Source organism: Papilio xuthus, unplaced genomic scaffold (genome assembly GCF_000836235.2).
Source record: "Papilio xuthus unplaced genomic scaffold, Pxut_1.1 DF825946.1, whole genome shotgun sequence".
In the NCBI taxonomy this organism is placed as follows: Eukaryota; Metazoa; Arthropoda; class Insecta; order Lepidoptera; family Papilionidae; genus Papilio; species Papilio xuthus.
The window spans coordinates 7,645,548-7,658,937 of NW_013532703.1; the positions used below are offsets into that span (position 1 = coordinate 7,645,548).

The 13,390-nt window shown below is 32.5% G+C and overlaps 1 protein-coding gene across 3 annotated transcripts in view; it reads right to left on the bottom strand.

Annotated features, from left to right (window-relative positions):
• The window catches only part of LOC106124487 (uncharacterized), a 56,913-nt gene that overhangs the window by 20,946 nt on the left and 22,577 nt on the right, over positions 1-13,390 (bottom strand). For all 3 annotated transcript variants that reach the window (XM_013321192.1, XM_013321193.1, XM_013321191.1), the window contains exons 2-3: positions 8,307-8,347; positions 3,933-3,961 (exon numbers count right to left, since the gene is read on the bottom strand). In XM_013321192.1, the coding sequence (XP_013176646.1) occupies positions 3,933-3,945 (13 nt within the window). In that variant the 5' untranslated portion in view covers positions 3,946-3,961; positions 8,307-8,347. The remainder of the gene's footprint in view (positions 1-3,932; positions 3,962-8,306; positions 8,348-13,390) is intronic.

Here is a 13,390-nt window from a genome sequence, read left to right on the forward strand (position 1 = left end):
TAATAGGTATAACGTATTATTTTATTTTTTTATTGTAGCAAATCGGCACCGATCTTCGAAAGAAAATTTAACATAAATTGCATATAAAATCATTTTATAATAACTAAGAAATATATTCAAATGTCCTTTATTTATTTTACTACACAAATTTCAAATTTATTACACCGATTTGCGCAAACGTAATAAAATAAATGGAATCTCTAAGCCTTTTGATTCACCTCATACATAAGTAAATGCAAAGGGTTTCAAATTTCAATACGTAATTTATACTCAGAGACAAGAAAGTTGACATTTATCATAAAAAACTATATATTAACATAGACTTTCTAATGACGTTCATTAGATTTATGTGCATTTGAAATTTCTAACTAATATTTACATCTATCACAAATAGTACTCATAATTTTTAATAGATCTTAAAGAACCCGTGACAAAGCCTAGAATTATTTTATCAATTTTTTTTCTAGTATGGTCAATTTTGTTTTCTTTGATTTTCATTTGTTACAGTTGAACGTTAAGGTTTGTTACATTTATGAGGACTCATAAAACAACCTCATTCCGTGTACACGTGTGCGAGGCGCTAAACATTCGAAATAGGCTGACCGATCCAATCGTGTTTTATGATTTCCTCTTCCTGTACCTAATATTATAATATATTAAATTTTTGGATACGATGTAAAGGTACTAAAACAATAAACAAATGATCTACGGTTACTTATGTGTGTGTGTGTGTGTGTGTATGTATGTGTGTGTATTTGTTGTTGAATCGAAATGTCTAAAAATCTATCTGTAATGCCAAACAAATAGAATTTTTTGGTACAAAAAGTATTGGTAGTGTTTAACGAGATTTTATTGCAGTTACAAAGGTCCAAAGGTCACCAAAATCATATTTCTCATTTCCAAAAAAAAATAGACATGAAGTTTCGGCATTGGAACCTACGTGTGTGATACGTACACTATGGATTGTATTCGTGAGCAACTTAATACTAAATACTAAAAGAAGTAATTCCATAATATTCCTTGTTAAGAACGATATTTAAATCTTACAAAATCATTATCAATAACTCTTGAAACTAATTTACGTCTTGTGAACAATTTGTTAATATCACGAAATTGAATTTAAGTCAATTCCTAAATTAAATTTGTTCGATACCAATCTACAGTCTACGGACGAAATTCAAACTCGCTCTTGTAATTAAAAGTGCCATTCATTCAATTGAATGGCTCTCGAATGACTTACAACTTCTCTACAATCACGGCTCAGTATCTTTTAATATAAATCAAAAGAAGGAAAACAATTTCATTTTAAATATGATTTAGTTTTCCACAACTCTTTTAGAACACGCTATATTTGGAAATAATTATTTCATGAAAGTGATTCTCTCTGACTAAAGTAATAAAGTATGACTACAATTTATACTTCACACAGAAATATAATATACTCAGGTACTTTCGAATCCAAAGCATTTTAGTATATTACAATATAAGTGACTTTTGTCCGCGATTTCGTCTCCGAAAAATAAAATAGAAGTAGTCTGTGTGTTCTTCGAGATTATTTTCTACATTTCTGACAAATTACATTAATATTCGTTGAGCCGTTCTGGAGATACCTTCCAAACAAATATCTATCCATCCATCCATTTAAACTTTTGCATTTATAATATTAGTAAGAAATAAGATAAGAGGGCAAGTTTTGAAAAGGATTAATTATGGGCTGCATGTGCAAATTAATATGTTTTTTAATTCTTAGAACAATATTAGCGGTGAGGCAGACAGTGCAAACTTGGTGCATTTTAAAACCGCTGCAATAAGCGAGTAATTAAGTGCACTTGTGTGGCGTTTAACATGACGGTCTCCGCTCGAAACACTCACGGTCCAGAGTGAATTAAAATTGAGATTTTTTTAATGATTATTGAATACTGTATGAACTCTTTCACATATTGCTCTCAGACAGTCGTGTTTACGATATCGACGTAGATTAATTTGCAACACGACATAATTGGGTACTAAATCCACTTTTACTTCTCGTAGCGTAATCTGATAAATGTTATTGGTGAAAATTTTAATACTGGCAAATACATATAAACATCCTTTTTGGTCGTATAATATTAAAAAAGAAAACATATGCAAGATAAGTCGTCTCAAAATGGCCTTTCCTCAAATAAATGGTTTTGAATACTAATTTTAAGGTTTTCTTTGCATAAAATTCATGCGTAAACATATTCGCCGTTTATTTGATTTATCTAATTGAAGAGTTTCGTTTCCGGTTTACGACTAGACGTAAAAGAATCTCATTTCTCCACGTGTGTAAATCGTAAGTGTAAAAACTGTGAATGTGCAAGAAAATCTGTTTTATAACGCGCCCTAATACTAAAGTTACCCTTTTCGCTCAACAATGAGAAACTTTAGCTCTTATATAAAACGATGCATCGTTATTTACATATTAGCTGTAGTATGATAGCCTCAATATTTTGTAATATTTACGAAACGAGGGTTGAGCGTTGATTTACCTTTTTTAACCAGATAAATATAGTAATGCAAAACATTTTAAAGTCTAAATTGATAATTGCTACAAATAATACTAAATTATGGTCGACTTATTCAACTATAAAATCTATTTAATCGATTCTACAGTACTACAAAGAAACATGAAATTGTAGACTAGATAAAGAACAAATACTGCATGCCAAGAAACTAATTTCATTCCCAATATCTAGACGCATGCAGATAACTTATGTTAGTACTTGTCACATTGTTATTTAAGATGTTACTGAAGATAAAAAAAAAACTAACCATAGAGAGAAAATCAGTCAGATTTTCAACGACTTAAACTGTTAAAAAACCTATCTTATTCGTATCATAAAATAAATAAAAAGGATTCTAAATAAAGAAGGGCCACTAACACTTACTAGCTATGACCGCGAATTCATTCGCGTGGCTGACGGAAACACTATCGCGATTATCTTTTGCTTGCATTTTTCTTCGCTCATATTGGTCGCAGCGTAATGTTATATAGCCTAAAGCCTTCCTCTATAATTAAACTATCCACCAAGAAAAGAATTTTTCAAATCGTACCAGTAGTTCCTGAGATTAGCGTTTAAACAACCAAACTCTTCCGTTTTATAATATTAGTATAGATTTGAATTATTTGTGCTTATCACGGTGACTAGAGTTTTATAAACGTGGGTCACGTTGAGCCACTTACGGACTTTTAAGAGCCAGCAAGATAAATCTTAAACGGTTGAGCAAACTTAAGACCGTCGCGTCACTTTCGATACATATCCACTTTAGAGAGTCGGAAATAACGAATAAATTCGAAGGCTTACACGAAATCTTTGCAAGATAAAATAGATTCGTAATTTTAAACTATGAACTATTTAGTTTTCTATAGTTTGTTGTTATTTGTTTTATTAACAGCTATTATTATTAACGAATCGTTAAGGTATCTACTAATTACGATTTAATTTTATACAAAAGTTGCTTCAAGCAATCATCGAAAGTTGGCTATTAGATTTAAGATTTTATTAGTACTAGTAATGTTTCTAGGACGATTAAATTAATTATTAGAACTAAGATATAACAATATGTTAGACATATGTTTGTGTGTGTGGGTAGAGGGCATGTCTGTATGTTCATGCACATGCATTATTCATTACCTAAGGTGTGTTTACGTGTTTATGTTCCATGTTCCATATGTAATGTTATTCAGGATGTCCGATATCTATTATTTGTTTTATTAACTTTCATACAAGTAATATATTGACAATTAAATGTATAATCTTTCCTGTTCTATAATATTTGTGCTTTACTTTATAGACAAACACTTACTTTAAGAGTAACTAATAGTTTTTCTATTTTCTTACTTCTTTTTACTTTTAATTTGACTACTTAAATTTTGTTAAATTCGAAATTAAATTATCAAAGATACTAACCTTTTTTCAGCATTTTTTCCGCTTAAGACCTGAAATGAATAGACAAATCGTTCATTATTTTTACTAATATATATTATCTTTCATGGCCGATCATTTATGATAGACTTAATGAAAATTCTGACTTTGGCAGGTTCCTTGGAAACTATGAGGTTCCAATAAAACTAAAAAATTGGGGAATAAAAATAATATAAATAATTCGCTTTACCTTGCCCCAATTCTGATAGTAGCCCTGACATCCTCCCCTTGTTGTAGAGACTGCGCTTTAAATTTAGATGCAAATTCGCCAAGTGGAGTGGCGAGAAAGTGGAAACTTTGAATGCGCCGCGGAGTGGGTAGTAAAAAGAGAAATGCAGCGCTTTGTGCTTCAAGATACCGTGACAAGAGCCCGAGTGCGACACTTTACTAGTGGAAATTCAGTTTTCGTAGCGCACTCTCGAAGGGCCCTCGGTAAGGAAACACGAACACGTGTCAAAGGCGGCACTTATCATGAATATTATTCAATGTTACGTCGGGACGTCGCATTACGCGAACACTATTTGTTATTCTCTCTGCATTGTCGACCCACGGGATCTTTTCCATCAGACGTTTTTTAAACAAAGACATTGGGACTATTGGAATTGAAGTAAATGGAAAAGGGATATCTATCGAAATTTTTCGATTGCTTTTATCGTTTTGATTTGCACGAGCTTTTCGATGGCAATTGATTTTATATTTTTATCAAAAAAACTCGATGGAAATATTTAATATTTGGTTGTATTTATAATATAAAGTATGATAACTTTATCAATGGAACCATCCATTCAAAACCGGGTTCATGACCTAAATACGTTTACTATTCGACGTATGAATTTCAACAAAATGAAAAATCCTAGCAGCTGGGAATGAGAATTTGAAACAACACATTAAGAAAAGAAAAACAAAACACGCTGTAGTCATATTTCAGTATAAGATACGGTTCAAGAGACGGGAATTCATTCAAACAAACTGAATTACATAATTTTAGTAAAAACTAAATTGTAAATGTACAAATATTTGCTTCTGAATTTTTAATGACAAGACGCTATGAACATATTTATTGTTTTACGAAAAATTACCGATTAAAAAAAAAACATTTGTTCTTAAAGATAAGTAGTTAAAATATCAAAGTAGAAAGTAAAAAGGAGCAATATAGCAGCAAATCAGAATAATTGTTTTTATTTCTTAACACGACATTAGAAGTATTGGCTAATGAAGTACCGTACAAGCATAAGCGTTTTGTGGCTTAAATATTAACATGATATTACAATATTTACATATTTAAGCCACAAAACGCTACCTCTCGTCACTTACACCACAAATATGCGGCCTGATTTCCATGTTCACTCGTCCAGCTCACTCGCCGCTCCGACTGGCCAAACAGATCTTTATTACACGGCGCGCGGTGCGCGGGAATATTTTAATATCTGCCACTGTTCCCGGCATTAAGCCCGGATTATTTCCTTGTTTACTTTGCGAGCAACAAAGCCCCCAACTATGCTGTTATAAATTTCATATAGAGGCTTTGTTACTAATTAAAATTAAACAAACCTCGGTTATGTTGCACGAAACTTTGAAATTAACTATTTGTTCCACCGCGTCGCCATGTTTCTTTGTAAATATTCAATTTATATTGGTTTAATATCTATTTGGACATCCCAGATTTAGTTTTTCAATAAAATGCTTTATTTATAATGAAAAAGCAAAGCATAGAGCGTCGGTGGCTCAGGGGTCAAGCACTTGACTTGCAATCTGCAGGTCCTGGGTTCGAATCCCGCCATGTACCAACGTGTTTTTCGGTGAAGGAAAACATCGTGATGCAACCTGCACGTATCTGAGAAGAAATTCAAATATATGTGTGAAGTCAACCAACCCGCACTTGGCCAGCGTGGTTGACTATGGTCTAATCACCCTTAACCTTGGGTAGGCTCCGAGCCACACGGTAGGAACGTATAGGGAGCTGATAATGATGAAAAAGCACAGCCCGTATAATTTGGCAAAAACCTTAGCGAATGTAATTTAAAGTTAGATCTATCAGAGTTGATTTATATATTTTTTAATATTGACCGCTTGAAAACCAGGATAAAGTCCGAGTCTTACATCTCAGATTTAGGTGGTAGCTTTTAATCCGTATATTGCTCCTGATCTCAAAAGTATTTGCAAGCGATAAAAAGTCGTTTGAGGCAACAAGCAAAGCAGTTTAATGAGTGCCCTGCGATCTGGGTTAATGGTGCAGCGCCCTCTGCCGACGCTTTAATTTCTTATTCCTCTCGTTAGTGTGCCTTTTAAAATTTCAACCGAATCCTTGATTTCTCAAAAAACAAGTTTACATTTAATGTAAAATTGTATAATTGTGCTGAGTATGAACAAATCTAGGTAAAAGACGTAGCGGTCTTTTCCTATTTACACAGTTTTTCATATTTTCATTTGTATTAGACACATTTTTTATTTATAAAACATTGAGATGTGCGCAGATCCGCATCACACAGCGTCACGAACAGGATATGAGATCTTAAATAGGAATTCCTCGAGTTCTTTGTCAGCGCGTCCTAGATCTTTGCATATAACTATCTCATATGAATTCGTATTGTAGTTTTATCGTAGTAGAGAGCCAATAAGGTCGAACTATATTCTGTACTACTAAAATTTAGTTTGACACTGTTTAGTGAAATGCATGTTTTAACCCTTTGTACGCCGATGTATGATGGATGTAAAGTGGTTGTTTGCACCACAGTACTTTAGTATTAATCAAGAACTCATTTCGCAAGCCTAAGCATAGGTTTTCAATAGCCATTAATTGTCAAAAATCCGCGCCGAAGTTATAGTCACTATATAAATAAGGTTGACTTATGTTTAAGCTAAAATTAGAAATATTGTCTATTTTTATAGTAAGGCCCATTGAGTCAGTTCCACAGACGACGTTGACTGACGCGGCGCGGTGGAAACTACAAAGGGACTTATAATTGCTCGTCACTTGTTCTTTGTTAACAAATTAAATTAATTTGCACACAGATTTTTTTTAAATTAGTTTCATGAAAGTGTATGTACTATTTTGAAACTTTAGAATGTGATTATTAGTAAGTCAAAGAACATGTAAAGATGGGTCAAGTACTTAATGGTCTTTCAAGTTTCTTGGATTATTATTAAGTAACGTTTATTTGGCAATGCATTTTGAATGTAATCGCCATTGGGCGAGTCGCCAGTACTTGTGCGACCGAGTACTCGACTCCTTAACTCGTTGGGGCATATTCATACGAAGAACTTGGAGGCTTGACATGATTTTCCATAGATTAAAATGAGACAACTAGCTTTTAAGTTTTAACATCAAACAGCGTTGAATAATAATTAGATCTGCAAAATATGATAGATATTAACTACAGAAAGATATCGAATTTTCTATGACTTATTTTTTCATTCACGTATTATTGCTATTTTTGGTTTTAGGCGTTAAAGTTTGCTATTAAAAATATATTTTAACAATATCAAAGTTCTCTCAACATAATATAAAAATATGAATTTCTCCGTTTAAGTACAAAGTATAAGTTTGAGTCTCGTGAGATTTGACCGTGCTTCGAAGCTGTCAAACTTTTGTTAAGGCTAATTACTAATTTCCATTCTACTTTGCCATTTTATGCATAAAAAAAAAACTTCTCGAGAACAATGCTTGTTAAAATAAGTTTGCGAATTGCTTATGACATTTTATTAGTAATTTAATATACGTTACTCTGAGTTTCAAAGGCAAAGACATTAAGAAAAATATTGTTTTCTCTTTCACTCTCTACGTAAAAGTGAGACAACAATATCTGTTCCTATTTGCTACTCAATTTTAGTTTGAAGTTAGAAATAAAAACATGAATTAAGTTTACATAATAGCATTTAAATTAAACTTACGTTAGAACAATGATAAATTGCGTACATTATCTTGATGTTACGTTCTTGAGCGTATACGCCGCTATTACGCTCGCGATTCCCTCACGTGGGGAATTTACGAGATGTAATTATGCAGTTTACAATTCATTGTGACTGGCGGGTTGTTTTACGCGATGTCATTTGCACTGTTATGTGAATAAGGGTTCTATTACATCTCCAACAAACTTTTGAAATTAGCATCTAAGACATCAGAAATTTCAATGATTTTTCGAAATCGTTCACACAAAGGAATTATTTTAGTTACGTTCAGATGATTCATGAACGGTGGAGATAGCTTAGTTCGTTTTACTACTTACAAAAAAAAACCGTCGGATCAGGAGGTCATCGCAATAGTTCCTTTTTAATACATTTTGATGTGGACATCGTTGAGAGGTTTCACGCTACTCAAATTAAAATAGAAATTATAAAAAAATGTTTGCAATACCTTACCTGGTAACCAAATCTTTAACTTTTGTATTCCCTCCACTTACCTGAAACATAAATAAATCATAATTAAACTACGTAAATTAATATATTTTATAGTCTAAAGTAAATCAGAATAAAAGGGATGACAACATGTAATGTAAAAATGGGTGTTTCCCGTTGGACCGATCCGGTTACCCTTTAAACGGCTCAATGGTAAAAACTAAGTATATGTCGCAAGATGGAAAACAAAAGGCAAAATATCTATTGTTGTGTACATATCAGAAATCTTCAATTCCTTTCTTGCTTCCGGCGCATATTGATATTAAACATACTGCGTCGCATTTCAACATTCACAATGTTAGCGCAGAGAACGAACAAAATAAATGTAAGCAGAGTGTAACTATAGAAGAATATACAGATTATTTCTTGTATCTTTTATATTCTGTATTTTATATTTAGCAATAATTTTTACGTTTACATAACCTTACTTAATTACACTAGGTGATTCCATTTTTAGATTTTTTAAAGTGTTATTAAACACACTTAAATCTCTTGAACAAAAAAGCAAATTTATCGTGTCTTTTTTCAGTGTTAGAAGAAAGAATTTTTCTTTATTTGTGCAAAATTATCGTGTGATTTTTTTTAAAAGTCTTATAAAGATTTGTTAATTTTGAGGTTAATTTTATGTCCTATATAAAGTTTTTATATTTCTGAGAAATTAACCACTTTAATGACAAGCACCATTTAATTTTAGATGTAAAAAGCCTAATAAAAGAAGACGTTCTTTAAGTCAATTTGGCAAGGCGACGTTTATAACTTAAATTACTTTAATAAAACAACGTTTCTTCGTCCGTCTGTTAATTACACGTGAGGGTGAATTTAGTGACGCAGTTAGTTTAAATTAACAGCTTTCATGTTTTTCGTGTCGTCTGTAGAATCTACACAATCCCACGTACAACGCGCCTGTTGAAGTTCCTAACAGGTAATACTATATTTATTATTCGTACAAATCCTCACCACTACGACCAATTGTAACCGTCAGCTCAAAAATGGCGAAAATCAAATCGGCACAAAATATCACGTTTTACAGCTTGTCCATGCATTGTGGTGGCAACGCTCCAACACCATCTGTCACTTTTTGAATATAAACATAACAATATATGGTTGTCTCTTTCTCTCACTAAATTACGATCACATGTTTTATGTGAATTTTTCTGAAACGCAAGTTCACTTGTAATTTATATTTGAAATAATGTCATATCTATTTATTACTATGTTATTGTACTTAAGCATTGGCCAATTTTACTATAAAATTGCTATTAAATAAAAGAAAATAAATATTTTATTTGTAAAATCCTAGCATTAAGATTCATTGCATTAGAACTGGCATTTTCATAAGCCTCGGGCTGTTCCATTAATTGTAATTAAAACGATACTCGGGGTCCGCAACAAGATAAAAATTTTATTATGATTTACGTTTGCTAAAGTTTGTTGTTTGGAACATCCCTAACAAACCTCCTCTCTGACCCTTGTAATTATTTAGTAACCTTATTATAAACAATCGTTGGAAAATATCCTATTAAAAAAAAGGAGTAAAATTGATTATGGTTGTAAAGTGTATGTACTAGCTGTCGCCTGGAACTCCGGCCTCCCTGAATTAAAAAATACATAATTGGTAGCCTATGTCTTCTTCCAGACTATGTTCTATATGTATGCTAAATTTCATCGAAATCCGTTCTGCCGTTCTGGAGATACTTTCAAACAAACATCTATCCATCCATCTTAACATTCGCATTTATAACATTAGTAAAATTACTCATAATTAAACAATAAAATATTCACCACCAGATGGAAATTTTTATCGAAAATATGAAGCCAAATCGAAATACATAAAAAAAACATTACCACGAGAATTGTTACAGATAAATAAATTTATTAAAAAAGTAAATAAAAAAATATCGCACACAATAATATTAATCCAGGCTTGTGTGGTAGACAAACAAATCAAAGAGAGTCAGAGATAAAACAAACAAATTGATAAACGGGCTCGCAAACTAAACTCAAACAAACTTGAATTCCCAAGTTAAATGACACGTTATGAAAACTGCCGGGATACGGAATATTTGCTAAGAAAACTTTGTTATGTAAGAAACCGCTTACTCAAGTACGAGTTTAAACAGAAAACCGTGGATTTCCATTGCACAAAACATATACAAATACATATTTAATGAAAAGAATAGGATTTAATTTTTATTAAAAATATTTACGAATGTTTATAAATCAATCAGTTTATTTGCCAGAATATGGTAACCACAGATTACAAGAATTAATGAACAAACACATTCTGCCACATATGCCGTGCAGATATTATATTGATTATAAATTTAAACTTTATATTACCGAGAATGATATTAATAAGATTATATTAGTCGTCAATTATTTATTTATTATCACATCAAGATTTGTGATACTATTTTTCAGTAATAAACTCATTTTAAAATCAGTACGTAGCTGCCGCAAACAAAGTTATCTAGTTATCAACATCTTCCAAGCAGGAATAGCTTTGTCTAGACGGCGTTGCATTCAAGTAATACATTTGCGTAAGTGCAAACGTTCCAAGATGTTTCCTCTTGTTAGTTTAATTTTAAATATCACGCTTAGTTTTACATGATATGTACACACTGTTATTTTGTTCATGGTTAGTGCACTCCTAGGCCCTGAGATACAGGCCCAGCCTAGTTCGAGGTCTTTTTTTAAGAGGGGGAATGCGTTACGCATACCGGGTGCCTCGGGGAAAGCCACTCCGGTTATGTGGGACTCTCTCCACATCCCTAAAGGGACAAGGAGCCTACCCACTAAACCACCTCTGGTTCCCTCGACTCACTGTTTACCACTGTTGCCCACACCCCGGGGCACATGTTAATACTCTTCGCACACAAGTTCGAGGTCTGCAAGATACTTCAATGTATATTATTCTTAATGTGTTTTTGGGAAATAAATTTATTCTTATTCTTAATGCATTCAAAAGTGGCGCGATTCCAAATACATTAGTCATCCCTCTCAATTTCTTAGAAAAAACTGAGACAACAATATACTTTTGTTGGGATTTTTCGACAGTACAATCTCACGGTTTTGTAGCAGCTAAACTGTTTGTCGCAAACTTCCATGACAGTTTGGAATATTTCGCATTAATGTAACAACCTTTACCCCCTCCCCCCAACCCCCCATTTATCCACCTGACAATGACACTTGATAACATCAGCTGAACAGTGCCGCAGGGTGACTGTTGCCGGTATTATGCTAGTTTCAGACGAGGATAGAAAAGCGAGACTAAATAAATAAAGCAAAACTGTTTGCTGGCACATCTGCATATCTTTATGCATTTCCACAACTTAGGGCATAATATGTACTACTCTTTCATAGATCTTCATCAGCATTTTATTTATGAGATTGACCTTATACTTGTTCACACGATCACATACTTACCTCGGCCTTCTACCATGCTTACTACCAAAAAATAGTTCTGTCCTACTATTTTGCCTTCGTGTGAAACTAGCATTACAAAATTTATATTCGCATTCAAGCCTGTCAGTTACACGGCGGTTATTAAACTATCGATTTACAAAGTTTGGACAGGGATTTATATTTATCGTAATTTGAGCTATCAGCTCTGTCACCACCCGGTTATGTAACAAAAGGACATTGACATATTTAACAAAAACAACTACAACATTCAACATTGCTATTTAAATAATCCGTGTTATCTGATCTTAGTATGAACACAAACTTAAAAAGAACACGATGAAAATCTGATCTGAATCTTACTTTTAATATGCGAATGTTTGGATGGATGTTTGTTTGAATATATTTCGAGAACGACTGTAGGAATCTAATAATATATAGGCTACTAATCAAGTTTTTTTTAAATACTACGCTGACGAAGTCGCGGCCGACAGCTAGTTAACTAATATATTTTAAGCTTTATTTATAATAGTTTGATTAGAAAGTGGCAGTAACCATTGGTATTATGTATTTCATTTACTTTTTAAATGTTCCAAAATATGAATCGAAAGTTTTATATGTTTTATGTATTTTGAAATCCAATGATAGGTACATAAGCGATTAACAGAATTAATGGCGTAATCTGGACCGCAGTGTGAACGTTCCGTATGGGTTAACCACAATTGTCATAACATTTCGCGCCAATGTAAATACATAAACACTGATACATAAGTCGGTTAATTCAATTTAAATAAAAAATATAACACTTATTTTATGCTCATTGCTTTCGACTACAAATATTTAAAAAGTTAGTACTTGTTAATACTCACTGTTGAAAGAAACAGTATTTTTTAAATAATTTTCATTATTCATTTCTTATTTTATATTCAACTAGCAGACCCGACAGACTTTGTCCTTTCTACACGTCTTTAATTTGAATAAATTAATATGAAGTTAATATTTAATGAAAATTGTGAATCTAAACCATTCCCAGATCCCCTTGAACACACACAAAAAATTTCATCAAAATCGGTCCAGTCGTTTGAGAGATGTTCAGTGACATACACACTCACTGAAGATTTATATATATAAATTAATATTATAATCTGCAGATATAAAAAAATTGAAGTCGATTGTTTGGAAATTAACAGAATACTTTCAGTAGAAATAAATAAGTTAAATTACATATTTCGGATTTTATTGTAAGATCGACCTTTACGCGACCGAAGTTGCGTGGAACAGCTAGTATTAAAATAAAGTAAACTTTAATTTAAGATAGGGTTTCCAATAAGCACATATTACGCTGATCTTAATTTAAAATTCACCTCAATCTTCTTAAAACGTCCTCACATGGTCTTAAGTGCTCCATCAGCGGTATGCAAATTAGTTCGATCGAACCCAGAGTGCTAAGTACTACTTATGTAACTACAGCTTTACCTAATTCTATAGTTGTTCATAATCTCTCTGGTCTTATCCCACTAAAGTAGGGTTGGTGCAAGATTTTTATAAACCTTAATTTTTACGGTCAGCCGACTGCCTGTCGCCAACCCTACTCGGGACAAATTAAAATTAATTTAATTTAAATCTTTATTAAAAATAATTCCTAA